Source organism: Accipiter gentilis, chromosome 5, assembly GCF_929443795.1.
Source record: "Accipiter gentilis chromosome 5, bAccGen1.1, whole genome shotgun sequence".
In the NCBI taxonomy this organism is placed as follows: domain Eukaryota; kingdom Metazoa; phylum Chordata; class Aves; order Accipitriformes; family Accipitridae; genus Astur; species Astur gentilis.
The window spans coordinates 15,267,121-15,283,600 of NC_064884.1; the positions used below are offsets into that span (position 1 = coordinate 15,267,121).

Sequence of the window (16,480 nt, forward strand, 5' to 3'; positions counted from 1 at the left end):
ATGGATCATCTTAACACCTAAAACCAGGATGCATGTGCACTGACACTCATCTCATAATGCTGCTATTCTGTTGAACACTGATATGAAGAAGTCCTTGAAGAGATTTTACATTCACAAAGACATCAAGTGCATACAGCTTTTCTTAGTTGACACTATAATATTTCATTAGTCAAAGAAGGATTTTACAGAGCAATTTTCATTATTAAAAATCTAAACTTATTTCTTTGCTGCTTTGCTTTGGTGATGAATACTTTATTTGGAAAGGCCTGCACCATACCAATTAAAAAAAAAAAAAAAAAAGACAACTGGATTATTCAATGCAGGGTTCAAGTATTCCAGCTTCTTAGCACTTGGTATTACATTCTTCTAATTCCTCTAATTACCAACACATATAAACCAGTTTATTTCAAAGGTAAGAGACAGCAGGGACACCTTCAACTGTCTTAGCTACTGCCTGATTAATCACGTTTCAGCTGAGAGCAACTTTCAATTAGAAATGTTCCTGGCTGAGGAACATTAACACATTTGCTTGGCCAGACCACACACTTCAGTGCCTGTGAATAATACTGAAAAAGCATGATTTATAGACAAATTAATGTTTATAAGTAAAGCATCATGACAAGACAGTTCAAGGCCTGATTCAGTGAAGATATCTGGGACAAACACAAAGCACGAAAGTCATTGCAACACTGATCACAGAATTACATGACACGAGCGATACAGGCACAATTTCAGGAGATACTTTCTAGGATCGTGATTTTAAATACCCAAAACAAACTCAGGTACAAATTAAAAAAAATATTAAAAAAAAAATCTAATTTTCCTTTTCTCAACTCCATTTGCTAACCCCAACAAAAGAAAAACAGAAGGCCACTGTTAAGGCACGTAAAACCAAGTGAAGAATTTGTCCTACCTTTGTTAGTTACAGAAGAAATATTTACTTGCTTCCTTAAAAATGAAGCAATAGAAAGCAAAAACAACAAAAAAGGCAGGCATAAACACACAGCCATGCAACACACACTCCTCTTTAGTAGGGACTATGCTGGTGCAAAGTAAATCTAGAAAAACTCACTTTTTGGAGTCACCTTATGGATTGGAACAGGCCACAAGCTGATCCTCTGTCTGTATCACATGCTCATATCCTCAGACCACACTTAAGGAGCCTTTTATGGGTGCGGGTAGGTGGTCTTCCCATCTGAACTCCAGCCAGGGAGCCCCACACGAAGTGGCTCTTGGGCCATTCCCCTTATCGAAGATACTGGGAAGTCATCTCAGCCTTCCCAGAAAGCACTCCTTTCAGGAAGCTTCTCAGTCCTTAAGCACACCTCTGAACCCTTGCTTCTCCACAGGTAGGTCCTAGTGACCTGCCTCTTTGGGGAGGATGGCACCCTGTCACACCTGCCCTAAATAACAGCCATCAGCAACCACACCTTTATACCATCCACATCCAACAGAAATTGGGTTTTTCTTTGCTCCTGCCTGTTTTTTGAGGTCAACCCTTTTGGCTGGTTGATCTCCAAGGGTGGCACGTGTCCCTCCTGAAGCACTCACCACACAAGCAAAATCTCTTTTTCCCAGCACCTTCTCCAGGATGAGGCTTTGCTAACATCTCTAGTGCTCTTCCTTGGCTCTTCCCCCTCTCCAAGTTTCTTTAAAATCAGCAATTTTTCCACATCCTTCAACAGAGAGTGCTCACAAAATGACCTCCTGTGAGGTATTTCAGAGGTGTAAGCAGGAGGGGCTGTGCAGCCTCTGCGGGGAGAGGCTGGTTCTGGCAGCTGCACCACAGGGCACAGCCCAGCCCCTCAGCTAGGCCAGCAGCACCTCTGCATAAACAGATTTAAGAAAGGGCAAGCCACCACTTGGCAGTGAGGAATGAGGGGAAGAAGTGCGAGAAACTCAGGGGGAGAAGGTTTATCTTGACCCAGGAGGTTTTTCATCCTGTTTTCTCCCTCTGCCCTGTTGAGGTGGGGAGAGAGCGAGCAGCTGGGTAGGTGCCTGGCAGATGGCCATGGACAACCCACAGAGATTCACCTCCAAAAGCACACTCGTAATCCAATCAAACATACCAGAAACCCTAAGACAAACCCTGCTAGAGCTTAGGGTCTGCTAGCACAAGAACAAGGAGTAATAAATGAGGATGTAATAGCTTTCCTTCTGCCTCTTAAAGTCACAAAGTCTTTCAAGAACTGGAACTACCACAGTCCCTGCAATTCCCTGAAAATCACTCAGTCATCACCATCCATCAGCAGAGGATCCTGCATGTCTGCCCCCCACCCGCCCCCAAGTGTGTCTTTCCAAGTCACTACAGACTAGGGAACTCATTTTTAAATCAGCCTCCCATTTTTTTTACCCAATACTCAGCAGGTGTAACAGATCAGACTAACAATATCATAAGCCTTAAAGGAAAAGATACAAAGGATGGCTTTTAAAGATTATAAAGAGAGGTGATTCAGCTTCTCTACTTGTAAAAAGACTTAAAAATTTATAAAGGTATTGATAAGGAATAGCTGTTGATGTTATGGTATGCTGCCACACAAATGCTTCGCAGACAACGTGTAGTAGTGTTACAATAATAAGCAGGTAGCATTTAATGTGTACCTCAAGAGAGCTGACGTTGTCAGGACAGAAAATAACAAAAGACACCAGTAATCAGTTTGCACAAGCCAGACAGTATATAACTAGGGCCTTCAAGGCATATGACGAAAGCTTGAATTAAAAGGTTTTCATGTGCAAGCAGATTTGAAAGTTTAGGTTTACAGACATGTTTGTAGTAAGGTATGAAAATAAAATTTTGAAGGAGATATGTCTACAAGACATTTATATATGCTTAATGTAAATCTAGGTCAAGAATAAAGGAAGTCAGCACAGTTAAAGATACAAAGTGCCTAGCCCAATCCTGGAACCTATTCTGCAATTAATTTTATTGGTGTCTGGACTAATGACATGGTGGCTCTATCTACATATGCTGTGACTACGTTTCTGCTTCCAGCATAAAGAATAAATCTGTATATACTTTTGAGCTTATAATGTGCATGACTAATTTATACAGTGCAATGTATATAGACAAATAGTAAAGGTATTTCTTAACTGAGAATTTAAGATCACAGTGTTACTGGCCAAAAAGTTATTTACTAGTACTGTGCAACTCGTCTCTGCTGAGAAGCAGGTAGAAATAACTTGTATTTACATTACTGGATGAAAGCTACTAAAATTCTTGAAATAAACATTGTAATGTGACTAGCAACTGACTTCTCAAAGAGCCTGTCTGCACAGATTACGAGCATGATGGAGGCAGTCTCTTTGCAATAAGAACAGACTGTTTCTGCATCTTCAGAGCAGTAGTAAATGCAAATCCTGTTAAGTTCTTCCTATGACATTGACTGACTCACGGATATTGATTTTTCTGAGATTGAAGAGTAGTGCTTACATGACTCAGTTCACGTGGCACTGCTGAAAATGTGACAAATACTACATTTTACTACTCAGTACAGCGAAATAAGGGCACAAGTAAAATTCAAAAGTTCAGGTTTTGGGTAAGGTGAATTGTTTTGTACATGCTCTACTGTGCTTACAATATTCCAGGCAGTGTTTTTCTTAAAGCTTTGACAACAATAAACACTCTTTTCCCTTACTGGGACAGATGTAACACTATAACAGCTGATTAGCCTAAAAATGGCCCAAACACTTCTGAAAAAAACAAAACACCAACCAAAAACCAACCCCCTCCAAAAACACCAGTGTTATGCTACCAATATAGTAAGGTTAGGTTTCCCAAACTCCTAAATCTGTTTCTACCCTGTCTTCAAGGATTAGCATCATATGAATACCTGGTCTGAAATACATGCAGAGCACAGACTCTGAAGACATACATGACACAGTAAGGATTGCTGAGGTGTCTGACAACACTCGTCTTGAAGTTCAACCATTCCTGCACAGGCCTTTAAAGTCACATTTCTCTGGGTGCGTGTATTGAAGATGTAAGGCAATAAAATTAGGTTCCTGTTAGCAACAGTAATATCCTGCTGCCAAAATTTCAGAGAAAAAGAAAATGCATCCAGGTTCAATATACAGGGAGAACAGGGAAGTTTTACCTTGCAGGCTAGTTTAAGGAGTCTACATAAATCCTAGCCAAAGTTCCCTCAATGAAGTGACTACAATATTTTAGCAAGGATTTGAGTTTGCTTTGAATTAGCTATTTCTTTGATCCTGTGCAGCAAGTAGTTTTTCACTTTACATATGGATCTTACTTAGAACTCTTCACCCACAAACTTCCATGCCTTAAGACAACTCATCTTTGTTCCCATTTTATAGATAGGAAAATAGACAGAAAAATACTTCAGATATGGCTCAGAGTAACTCTACAAATTCACAGATCAGCAGCGGAATCAGTGAAAAGCAAGCATTCTGCAGTCTTTGCCAATGCCAAAACAGTAATGTTTAATGGTATGTCTACTTGAAATAGGACGCAGTAATAGAGATACTAAAGATCCCTAAATTAATCAGCGTTTTCAGGTGGTCTTCACTTTGAAGTTTTAAATACCAAATGGGAACTGAAATACCGAACGAAAACTGAAATACTGAACTGAGGAGCAACTATATTAAAATGCCATTTTACTTAAATATGCTGACCTGAGTGATTATATCAGCACTTCTTTTCACTCCTGCTAGGCCTGGAGCACTAACACAGCTGAAAAGGCTGGATATGAATGGTCTTACTTCTTGTGCATTACCAGTAGAATTATTAAAATTTAAATTCATTGCCTCTGAGCAATCTGTGGAAGTCAACAGACATGACTAAGGTCATGATCAGAAAACACCTGTCTCTTAATAATACTTATGTAATACTAATTTTTCCCACTGAACAAACTTTAAATTCCAAGGGGAGCAGGAATAAAAACATAGTGGCTTCTCAGAGGACTTAAATGGGGATATTTCATTTTGTCAATTTCAAGACATGGGGGAAAACCCACCATTTTTGCACCTAAGTTTTATGAGGAAACATGGGAGTTCAGCAAAGTTATTTTTATGCTGCTTTTGGATTGAGAGTCAAAATTCTATTTACATGCATTTTAAACAGTATCCAAAGTTATATTCCTCCTATGTTACCCATCAACAACAGGGTAACACTAACCACTAAAGGTTCAGGCAGACTGTAGCACAACTGAGAACTGAACCTGAACTGCCCATAAGCAGCAGTACCAGCTGCTTATTTATCCTTTTCAGTCACACTGGGAGACAAAAATTCATTGTTATTAAAACTATCTATATATGAAACAATCTGTGGTTCGGGTATAAATGAATTTCTACCTACTCACCAAAAGTCAAATTTATTTTTTTCACAATTTTCTAATGTGCAATTTTCTTAAAACTTGGGGGGGGGGGGGGTGGGGGGGTGGGTGGGGTGTATGATCAGAACTAATAACCATTTTACAGCAGCTGTGAACCAACCTTCAGATACCAAGACAAAAGAACACTAGCAACTACTTCTACTTATATTGTTTTAATTTTCACTTCACAGCTGTAGTCACTAAACTCAGCATTTTTGCACTGCATAACAAGCTGCTATTATAGGAAGTAAAATACTCTAGTTCAACAGTCTTAGAGACTCATAATTAGATTAAGTATTACCAAGATTCTTCTGTGCCTTAAGATATACACCATCATTTGGCTTCATTATTGCTGACGTTTTCATATGGTTTATGGTACATGGGAGGATCAAGATATGAAAGCAGCCTTTTTAGTAACCAACTTTGAACAGCCTCCATCTCAACCCTTGTAACATTCTTCCACAAATTCCCAAAGGATGCCTTAAAGCACTGAAACAATCATTTCAGGTCATAAAAAGATAACGAACTTTAACTTTTCTTTTTTTTTTTCCGGTGAGAAAATGATTATTTATGCTCTTAAAATAAAAAGGACTTTGTACAAAAGGTCTGGAAAGATCTGATTTTAATTACATATTTAAAAACTGAGTTATACAAAACAATTCTACTGCTTATAGTCAGTAAGTATTAAAAACTTAAGAGACGAGGAAACAAATAAGCAGACTAGTCTATAACTAACTCGGATGTTTTCTGGAAAAGCATGTTATGAGCAATTTGTCCCTTGTGACTGAAAACAGAGAGGGAAAAAGAAAAGGGGCAAAAGAAAATGAGTTTAAGCAAGAAACTGTAACACCCCTTTTGATCTTGCATGCAAGCTGAAAATGAGAAAAAGTTTCGATCATTCAGTCCACAATTTTATTTAGAGATCAAAACAAGCCTGAGCAGCTTAAAGCCTTACTTCATTAAAAGAAAAGAAGCTATGCACAGTCAAAGAGTTAATTGAATGGTGAGACATTCTTTCTTGCAGCTTTGCTTAAATGATAGAAACATCATTATTTATAAACTCTCCTGTATTCCACAGAAGACAATGAAGGTCCACTTTACGAAAGTTTTTTCCATGCACGTTCTTTTCAAATTTTCTTTTATCTACCTGCTACCTTAAGATCTCCAGACTAAGTATTAATAACTTGCTAAATAAATTACATATATGAATTAAAATCTTCCAGCCATTTAGAAACAGCAACTGCTTATAGTATATGGTGACAAGGTCTCCAGAACAAAATTTTGAAAACAAGTGGCTCATGATATTTGCTAAGAAAAGCCTTCTTTTTTACCTACAAAATTAAAAATACCAGTGATAAGTTCTCCTGCAATATGAAAGCCTGTTTGAATGTGTAAAGCTTTTGCTGAGACTACATAAATTCTAATCCATAACATATGTTTTCTCAACAAATGAACCCATTTTTCCCACTCCTTTGAAGATGCCACAGAGCTAACAAACATCCAAAACTTTGCTTAATCCAAAGGGAGTATCAAAGTGTCATTCATTCTTTTGAATACACTAATTTGAATACTCCTAAGTCATATGTTATTATGATTCATCATATATTTGGCTAATCATTTAACAGTTTCTAGCAAAATGTTAAACATTTGAAAATGCTTGAGGGCACAGTAGATTAACAATCAGAAGAGTACTTAATGGCTAACTGATTTTAAATTTCTGTCTGTTGTCCATATACTAACGATTTAAAGTATCTTAACATGTTATATATTACTCTGCTTTCAATTAAGTATCTTGCTGTGCAACACAATTCACATAGGATCAGAACTAATTTTGATCTTCAATTACATATGAGAGATCCAAAATAAGATTGGCTGTCTCCAGAGCTACTTGTAGGCCGTTACACTTTGCAGCAAAACAGTCCAATGTGAGAAAGTCAGCAAACTTTACTGATGGCTCTTTGGGGCAGCCCTGTGCAATAGGACAGCCAAATTGGCCTTGCAAAAGCCTCCAATTGAGGTTCTCAGTGTTACCATTAATCCCACAGCCACATTTTGAAACTACATCTGACCAGTGAGACACAGAGGAAAACCCTGATGGAACAAACCAACAGTGTCCATAAAACATGTCTGTAAGAATTTCTCCATCATCGTGATTCAGAGAGCAAGCTACAGACTCCAGAGAACGGCAAAAACCATCAGCAACCAATTGGTATTGTGTCCGAGAACAACCTATTTCTTTAAAACTGCTGGTGGACAGACTATAACTCTAAAACAAAACAAAACCAGGAAAACAGAAAATTAGAACAGTATTACAGAAATAATTCTAATCAAACATATATTGTACTGTTGTGTTTTTGTTTGTTTGTTCTTTGGTTTTTTTTCCAAACAGATGGTTCAGTCCTAACTAAAAAAAAGTTGTTCATGTGATTATTCCACAACAGGAAAGATTTCTAGGCAAGTCAAAGCTGAGTTCTGCATGACTATCTTTCAATATAAAAGTTCTACACATTTTTATTTTAAGACTTAAAAAACAAGCACTTACTATAATAAATACCTAAAGAAAGATTAACAAGTACAAATACAGTACTAACAAGTCTGACAGATGTAATTAGCACTGACTGCTTCAAACAAACCCCTTTGTTTTATACTAGTAGTCAGACAACAAAAATGCAACCTTAATCTAGAAAAGATAAGTGTTTTAACTTTAGGAGTGATTCTACATAAATTCTTGTTTCCTAAGTATATTAAGCAGCTTTAAAAAACCTTGTCTTACATACCTTGTGTCTTATGTATGAAGCCAGGTGAGTTTCTGTACAGCCACCTCCTAATAATGCCAAAGGTTCCTTGATTGTTAACTGTAACACATGTTCTGCAGTTTCACAGATGTGCTGAAAACCATATGGATTTGTCATTTAGACATACCATGATTAATGGGTCTTGCCCCATTGAAAAAACTACTGGAATAAAATTTTCAGTAGTTTCTGGTACAGACTTCAAAAACTTGAATTACGTGTGGATATAAAGCTGCTGAGTGACTTCCAAAACCATGTTGACTTAATGAGAAATTGTCTTTATTTGTCCACACTCAGTATGGAAAAGAAGAAATAAAAAGCAGCTGTATTTTATTCCTTCTTTTTGCAAAACAGGGTTATATATAAAAAGTCAATCAGTATCAATGACATTTCTAGAGCAATTATTCAATGCAAAACTATGCTTGATTACCATTGCAAGTATTGCTGCTGGCCTTTTGCTGGGTAATTTTTATTTTATGCTCTCATAGACCAAGTAACGAGAATAAAAATGTTTATCCAGCACTGGCCCCAAGAAGAGGTGAAAAATGTTTCTGTCCTTAAGCAAGTATTAAAATAGAGGCATTAAATCAACACGACCACTTCAAGGAATTTGAAATTCTGGAAACAAGGGCATTTCTGAATTGTTTTCTTGAAATTGTACATCTACACTCTAACTAAACTTCATTTACGTACTGAAAAATCACTTTTCTAAACTCATCATATCTATATTTCTCACAACTTTATTTTTCCATTAGAAACATAATTTTTCAAAAAAGATTTCAAGGAAACTTGCCTACCTTCAATTCATCCCATGCTGTTTCATTTCTGTTACAGAGTATCAAGCTGCAGACAACTGTGTCATTAGGAATTAGATGCACAAAATGTTTTGAGGCAAAACTCTCAATGCACACATCTTTCAAACTGCCATAACAACCAGGAGACAATGAACGTATGGAAGCTATAGGCTTTGAACCTGTCCAATTAAGAAAAGCAGAGAACATACATATTGCTGACATCAGAACAGCTATCTGTTGTGTTTCATAATGCATGCACTTTTTTCCTCTTGGCTTTTTAAATTATATTTATTCAATACCTAACATTTCAATCTACTCAGGAAATCACAAACAGAAACCAACAAGTTTTTGAAGTACAAGACTTAGTGATAGTTTAAGATAAAAAAAGTAATTGTTTTATTCTTATTAGACAAGAATTTAAAAATAATCTACATTTTCAGTTATTATAGTTAGATATTCCTCATGCATAAGTTAGTAATCATGTGCAATATGCCATCATTAGAGCCTACAAAAGACGAGTTTCACCTTAAAAAAATGGTTTTCAGACTAGAAAAGAACAACTCTTGCTCGGCTGCTAAGGTAGGATAAAGACAGAAATAAGAGAATCCTTACTCTGCAATGACACCAACCTAGATGGGTTTTCATTACGATATGAACATTAAGGGCAACTGTTTAGTACAGAAAACTTTCTCGTTACCTGTCATCCGACTCATGGGTTCCATCAGAGATAGCCCGGCTCTGTCCACAGTGACGACATGGTTCTCTTTCAGATACTGTTTTAAGGATGGATGAATAACTTTCTGGCACACTACAAGGCCAACCTCATCATTGATCAGCTGCTTTCCTACATTAAGCAACTGATTCAGCTCTGACATTTCAAGAGAAATTCCATGATGGACTGTTATAGTTCCTTCTTCAGGGTTGAAGAGGTCTCCTGACATGGACACAGAGAAAAGTGCTATCTTGATCATGTTTGAACAAGTTCTTTTGATGGTAAGTGGTTCTGCCAATTGAATTTCTGTTGTTTCTATCAGTAGTCCAGGAAGAACTGTAGAATCCACAACTCTTCTACCTTTCACAGGTACTATTAAACACTTCCCTAAAACAGCGTTAGTCTCAACACAACATGGAATAGTAAACATAAAAGCCTTTAAAATCAGCATGGTGAGATGATCAACTTCTGGTTTATTAAGCATGCAAGCAGGTTTGCTTGTTAATACACTACGCACCAAACAAAGAAGTGTCTCAACACTGCTAAAATCCACGGATACTCGGCAACCACAGGCCTCAGATTTGAGGTAGTCCATACATAAACTCAAAAGATGCTTGCTTATTTTAATGACAGTGCAAGATGCAACATTTAGGCTTTTAAAATTTTCAATCAAACTACAGCAAAGAATGGCAGTAAATAAGCCACAGTCACTGAAGCGGGATATATGGTTCTGTACAGAGGCCATCAAAACCCTTAATACAGGATGGCTGACAGAAAGATGACTGAGTATAGCTGAAGATTGTGAAGTTGTACAAACATAGCCTCCCACACCATTGTGGAGATGTTTGAGCCTACCAGCAGGACCATAGCAAGATTTTAATATTCCACTTAGCAGAGACAGTGACTGACTCAGTGTATCTCTCGTTAAAGGTTCACTAATAAATAATGGAGGCTTTTTAGCTTCAAGACGAGACATTTTCCAAGTAAGATTTTAATTCTTGCTAACAAAACAGATTTTATTTTTACTTGGATCTATAATTCGTAACGCTTTTAAAATTTAAAGTAGTACATTTTAAGTCTTTGCAGCTAAGGATTATGATTTTAAATGTGAAACAGTATATACAGTACAGCAACAACATTCCTTTGACTGCTCATGATCTACCTCTTACAATGAGGCTTAAATCCTATCATGAAATTGGTACATAATGACAGCAGTAAGCTATTTCATTCACGACCATCTCCTTTTTTAGCTTCTGAATGTGATTGAACAGATTTTTTTGCAACAAAGTTTACAAGCATGCTTCCAAAATGGACACCTATAAGTGACAGTCCTGCCACAAGCAGAAAGTTCTTTCTACTCCAGCTAGCTTTCTTCATCTCTTCTTCTGGCAACACTCACAGACGGAAAGCTTCAAAGCTAGTTATACCTACAATAACAACCAGAAAGGTATTAGGATAATCTTCTAACAATATTGCATAGTTTGAACTGCTATTTTATTTTTCACCAAAAAACTCACGTAAGGACAAATACCAAACTATAATGCTATTTAATTGAGAAAACCTATTAATAATATATATAACACAAGCATATAGGTCAAATTATACATGTTTGTCAGTAATTTCAATTCTGACCACCAGTTTATATACTGTTTTACCTGTAGGTCTGTAAGTAACAGGCCACTATAAACTGTACTTAATTGTATGAATATGTCAAAACTGTAGCAATGTTAAGCTGTTTTTACTCAAGAACAAAAGAACTGAACTACAGCATTGCTTCCCAGGCAACCACTTCAGAAACAAAAGCTTTTAATATTCAAACAACTTTAAGAAATCCCTGCCTCTGAAAGAAAGGTTTCTTTCTTCAAGATGCCCCAGATACACAATTTTTTTCAGTTCTTAAACACTTCAAAACTTAAAGGTATATTTAATTACATTTCTATGTAAGTGTACACTATTTAGACTTCTCTCATACTTCGGTATCTTTTCTATTGTAATCACCAGCCCTACTAACAACACAGAATAATGTTACTATAGGAAATCACAATTATTTCTGAGCAGTTCTGAACCTGAAAGGACGCTTCTGCAGATCCAGACAAGCGAGTTTGACTACTGCCTTCAAGTTATTGGAGGGTTTTTTTAAAATGTCTTTAAGACCTATAATACCATCACTTAATTGATCCTATCACATAGGATTTAGCAGTAGTTTTTTTGAGATGTATGATGCATTTTTTGGCTCCATGTAACTACCAGATTAACTCAGTTGCAAAAAAAGAATAAAACACTGGAAGACTAAAGTTAGAGCAGCAAGACTGCATCTGTTAGAAAATTCTCATTTAATTGACTCATCTCCTGCCTCAAAGATACAGGTACAACTAATTAGGCAACTTACCCACAATACATAGCACTAATGCTATTTTTCTTTATTTTTGTGATCGCTTTGCATCACGTATGCCACAATCGCAGGTTCTGGAACAAAGTCCTCTGTCTTCACTTGGAAAATAGGACTGGACTTGATGTAAAACCACCCCCAGTGCACCAGCCCAAGGCTAGTTCCCATAACAATCAGAACTTTGTAGTCCTTCCAGATGGTTTTAAGACCCATTGCAAACTGGCATCTACGTAGGTAAAGAGAATTTATTATTTTAAATATATTCTAGAAATCCTGGTTTTATTCTACAATAATAGCACAGAGCAGATAAACCTGAACATTAATATCTTTAATTACAGTGCAGCAGATAATTAAAACACAAAATGACAAAAGAAAGTCTCACTTTATGAGCTTAAAAAGAAAAAAGGCTATAAAAATAACCTCAATTCAGACATCTTGAAATGTTAATTGCTGCATTTGCATCGAGCTTTGGCATGCTAAACCTTAAAGCTTTGTTAGTTTGTTATGTTTATCTAATCACAAATGTTACTGCTTCAGATGGTAAATATTTGAAGTCTAAAACCAAGCAGTTTCAAAATACACCATTTTCTTTTTTCCTCATAGTTAATAAAATTCAATGACTAACCGAGCTTGTAACAGAATACGGAACTTTTACCTCACAGGCCAAACAAGCTGCAGTGTTTCTTACATCACTTGATGTTGCCCAGAGAAGCAGGTATGCCTGACTATCTTAGCCCTTGATCTTTAGGGGCTACAACAGGATCAGTACAAACACAATACATTCACCCTTATTTAAAAAGAATGTGTAAAAGTCTACTTTCCACAGGGTTTCAATAATAAGTACCTACTATAGGAAACAAAGGTACATATACTCAGGCTTCATATCAAAGTAACATCTTGGTTTAAACAGCTACAAAGGTACAACACGGAGAGTAAATGTTCTCACACCTGCCCAACGTCGTCTACCTGACAGGCGTAACGTGTCCTACTCAGTCCCTCTCCATCATAGTGTGGAGAATTCACAGCTTCATACCACTTGGCACGCAAGACAAAGCGGACTCTAAAGTCGCAGAGCCCACCGGTACGCGTGAGGCAGCCGCACTCCGGCTGCGAACGGCTTGAGGAGACGCTGAAGCGAGTGGCTGCGGCCCAGCCCAAGCCACCCGTCCTCTGACAGGCGGGCCGCCGGCAGGGACCCCACCGCCCTCAGCCACGCCGCGACGTATCCCCAGGCGACCTTCCCCTCTATCCCGTGTCCCAGCGACCTTGCAGCGCGGACGCCTGAGGGGGGCAGTGGCTCTCCTCAGGTCAGAGACGCCTGAGGAGAATCGGCGCGGCGGGAGGGACCGGAGTGAGGAAGGAAGGGGGACAGCGCACCTGGGGCTCCTCTGCCCTCTCCTCACGCAGACAAGAAGCGTGACAACAAGGTGACGAAGGCGATGAAGGCGCTGCCCGGCCGCCCCCAGCAGCCCTCCCGGCGCTCACCTGGGCTCTCGCCCCGGGAGACGAGGACAGAACTCGACCGCCGGCACCTCAGCGGGCCGCCCCGGGCCGCGCACCCTCCCCTGCACGTTTTAACCCCCAACGGCAAGACGCGGCGTCCCGCGGCCCGGAAGTGCGGCGTACGCTGCGCCTCCCTGGGGCTGAGGCTAGTGCGGAGGTGTTCCTCCTCTCGCCCGCTATTGGCTAAGCCCCCGCCCTCGTCACGTGGCCACGAGGTGCGCTCGCTCTTTCGCGGGGCCCCGGTTGGCTTCAGCCACCCGCGTGCGGCTGCCCCGGCGGCCATTTTGCGTTCGGGCAGCGTCAGGGTAGAGCAGGTCAGGGCGGCGGCCATTTTGGATAGGGGAGAAGAAGCTCGTGCTCGGCAGCCATCTTGCTTGGGGGCAGAGGAGCCGTTAGAACCGCTGGAGGCAGGCGCGGCGCAGGGAGGAGGTACGGCGCGATTACAGCGGCAGCCTTGCCGCCGCCCGGCTGGGACCCTCAGCCGGGCGGCTCTCGGGGGGAGCGGCCGCGCCTCGGTCTTCAGTCTCGCTTTCCTCTCTAGATAAATGTGCGAGGTGATGTCCTAGTAGAGCGGCGGCGGTGCTAGCCGGCTCCTGCCGCGCCTCCCTCAGGCGCCGCCTCGGCTGCTTCCCTCCTGCGCCGCCCCTCGCGTCAGCACCCCCTCCCGGCCCGGCGAGGTGCGAGCCGCTAAAGCACCGGCCAGGCTTAAAAATATGTCTGTCTGATTTTTCTTCCTTTCTTAATTCCTGCTGCAGTTACTCCGCGTTACTTCTGCGCGCGCCGTGGCTGAGCCTTCCTGCAGGTGGGCGGTGTCGCCCTGACCAAAAGAAGTTCAAGAAAACTTTGTTGCCTGACCTCTTCTCATTTTTTTCCTTAGTTCTTCTATTCTATGTGTTTTCTGTATTAGCTCTTCTTGCTCCCCCCACTCCTGCAATTGTTGTCGAGAATATCTTGTATCATATTAATGCGTTAATGGATGGGTTTATTTTTAATTTTGTGCATAGTTACAGAATTTACAACTATAATGAAAAGACAAGTTTTAAATGCCTAGTCTCCATACAGAAAGGAGTATAATGTTCGTTGCATTCAGCTGTTCCACAAAACTTAAAAAAAAGCGCCATTCAGCAATGCAAAAAGATAATAGTCAGCACCTGTCTGTAATAAGCACTCTGATGTTCCTCAGAATATCTCATTCCTCTAGTTCTATATGCTTGTGTGGTGAATGGCTAACATTTTTGAATGTGAATTGTTGAACTTTAAAGGTGAATTGACAGTTCACGAATGAAGGAGTGTAGATGTCAACGAGCTAAAAATACGCTAACTTGCTGGAAGAGTAGTTTCTAAAGGTTAAGTGAACAAATTTGTAACAGTGGGCCTAAAAATCCTGAAATTGCAAAATGCAAAGATTTTGGTATGTCTTTTCAGAACTACAAACACTTTACTAAATATGCGAGTACCTGAGTATTACACTGCTCATCCCATTGCTTACTGTTAGCTCTCAGAAACTGACTAGTGCTGGGTCTGGGCTGGACAGGGTTTGACTCTGATACCCAAGGACTGGAAAGTTCAGAAAAATTCTCTTTTATGTTGTGACAGTTAATTTTGAACTACAAAAATAGTTAATATTAACTTATTCTAGAGTTCCTTAATTAGCATTTGTGTGTTTGTTTCTGCCTTTTTCAGGTGCCCACCTCTCCTCCACACATGGTAAAGGCACCTAAAGATGGGCAGTGTGTGAATGGTTTGCGGCCATTGTGTTAGAAGGAAGCTACTGTATCTTCAAGTGGGCATGTGTAACAGGAATTTTCATTTTCTCATTCCTGCTGAGTTCTAAATTCCCTCACCACAGGAAGCTGTTTCTTTGCTAAGGTAAGATGCTGTTCATCAGCTGGCAGAAAACACTTCAGCTTGCTGTCAGGGAGGCCATGTTTCCTGGCTTCTCCCGAGTGTCCACCATTCCGCTTAACATAAAGAATGATATTCTGCCACATAATTTTTGAAGCGTGTCTCATTCTAGCTACAGGGAACCTATGTGTTTAATTCTAGATCATGTTTCCTTATACAGACTGTCTATCAAAAATCCAGATGTTGAAATACTACAAATACCATATAATTTTTTTTTAAATGTACAAATATATATAGTTTCTGAGAGGCATTTTTCTGCCTTATTGGTTTATCTTTGCCTTTCCTTATGTGCAGTTTCCTTAGAGGTTCACGTTAGTTTGCAATAGATATGTTATTCAATCAAACAGAGTCTTCTTACCAGATAGCAGCAATTGTAATAGATTTGTGTTTCTTGTGGGTTTTTTTCAACACAGAAAATGGCAGAGTGTTTTGGGGCTTGCTGGTTTTTTTTCCTTGTACAATTCATGGGTTTTTTTCCTCATTTTCTGACATCTTAGTATTGGGTATTTTTTAATCTGTGACAGTTCAGTGACTTTCCTGATGGTTCACACATTAGGTGTATTCTTTTTGGTTTTCTAAGAATTTGCTTACACTTAATCTGTCTGCTGTATTTCCTTTGTCTTAGCTTTATGGTCAATGCAAAGAATGGGGTAGTTGGCAAACTCCCAAAGTCAGCTTACTCCCATGAAGAGCAAATTGAACCAAAGGTAACTTTTCATATGCATTTTTTTTTTTTCTATTATTTTGTAAATTGGATTTGGAGAGGATTTCTGCCTGCCAGCAGTTCTTCTCATATCAGTAGTAGCAGACTTGTTGCAACAGTAGTATTCTGGATGGCAAATTGTTACAAACAAGAGATCCCTGATGCCAGGATAAGTTCAGCTGATTCATCTATGTGCTTTGTTCTCAAGCAGGACATGAACATTTGGAGAAGGATGATGCTCTGGCATGTTTTGTTGCAACTCTTCTTCATATTATTGCTACTGTAAGGATTAATGAGAAAACATCAGCAGTCCAAATATTGTTCTCCAGATCACAGGCTGACATCACCATCA

The 16,480-nt window shown here is 39.3% G+C and overlaps 2 protein-coding genes across 8 annotated transcripts in view; one reads left to right on the forward strand and one right to left on the reverse strand.

Moving 5' to 3' along the window:
- Nucleotides 1-5,935: 5,935 nt before the first annotated feature.
- MKKS (MKKS centrosomal shuttling protein) lies at nt 5,936-10,606 on the reverse strand. Its single transcript, XM_049801222.1, has 4 exons — nt 9,614-10,606; nt 8,920-9,095; nt 8,108-8,218; nt 5,936-7,596 (listed from the first exon to the last, which is right to left on the reverse strand). Exons 1-4 carry the CDS (start codon nt 10,602-10,604, stop codon nt 7,156-7,158), a joined length of 1,719 nt encoding a protein of 572 aa, XP_049657179.1. The 5' UTR covers nt 10,605-10,606; the 3' UTR covers nt 5,936-7,155.
- Nucleotides 10,607-13,775: 3,169 nt separating this feature from the next.
- Nucleotides 13,776-16,480, forward strand: part of SLX4IP (SLX4 interacting protein) — an 80,772-nt gene continuing 78,067 nt past the window's right edge. For 2 of the 7 annotated variants that reach the window (XM_049801232.1, XM_049801233.1), the window contains exons 1-2: nt 13,778-13,949; nt 15,204-15,389. The gene's annotated coding sequence lies outside the window, so the exon portion shown is untranslated. Of the gene's footprint in view, nt 13,950-14,261; nt 14,323-15,203; nt 15,390-16,050; nt 16,133-16,480 lie in introns of those variants that run through there. The other 5 variants (XM_049801224.1, XM_049801230.1, XM_049801223.1 and 2 more) reach the window with 5 other exon arrangements.

Excerpts from the sequence above, each read along its gene's own strand:
- MKKS (XM_049801222.1), bottom strand. The coding sequence starts at position 10,604 with ATGTCTCGTCTTGAAGCTAAAAAGCCTCCATTATTTATTAGTGAACCT. Across the intron at positions 8,219-8,919 it reads CAGCATGGGATGAATTGAAG|CACATCTGTGAAACTGCAGA; the intron begins GTAGGCAAGTTT and ends TATGGTTTTCAG. Across the intron at positions 7,597-8,107 it reads CTTCATACATAAGACACAAG|AGTTATAGTCTGTCCACCAG; the intron begins GTATGTAAGACA and ends GTTTTGTTTTAG.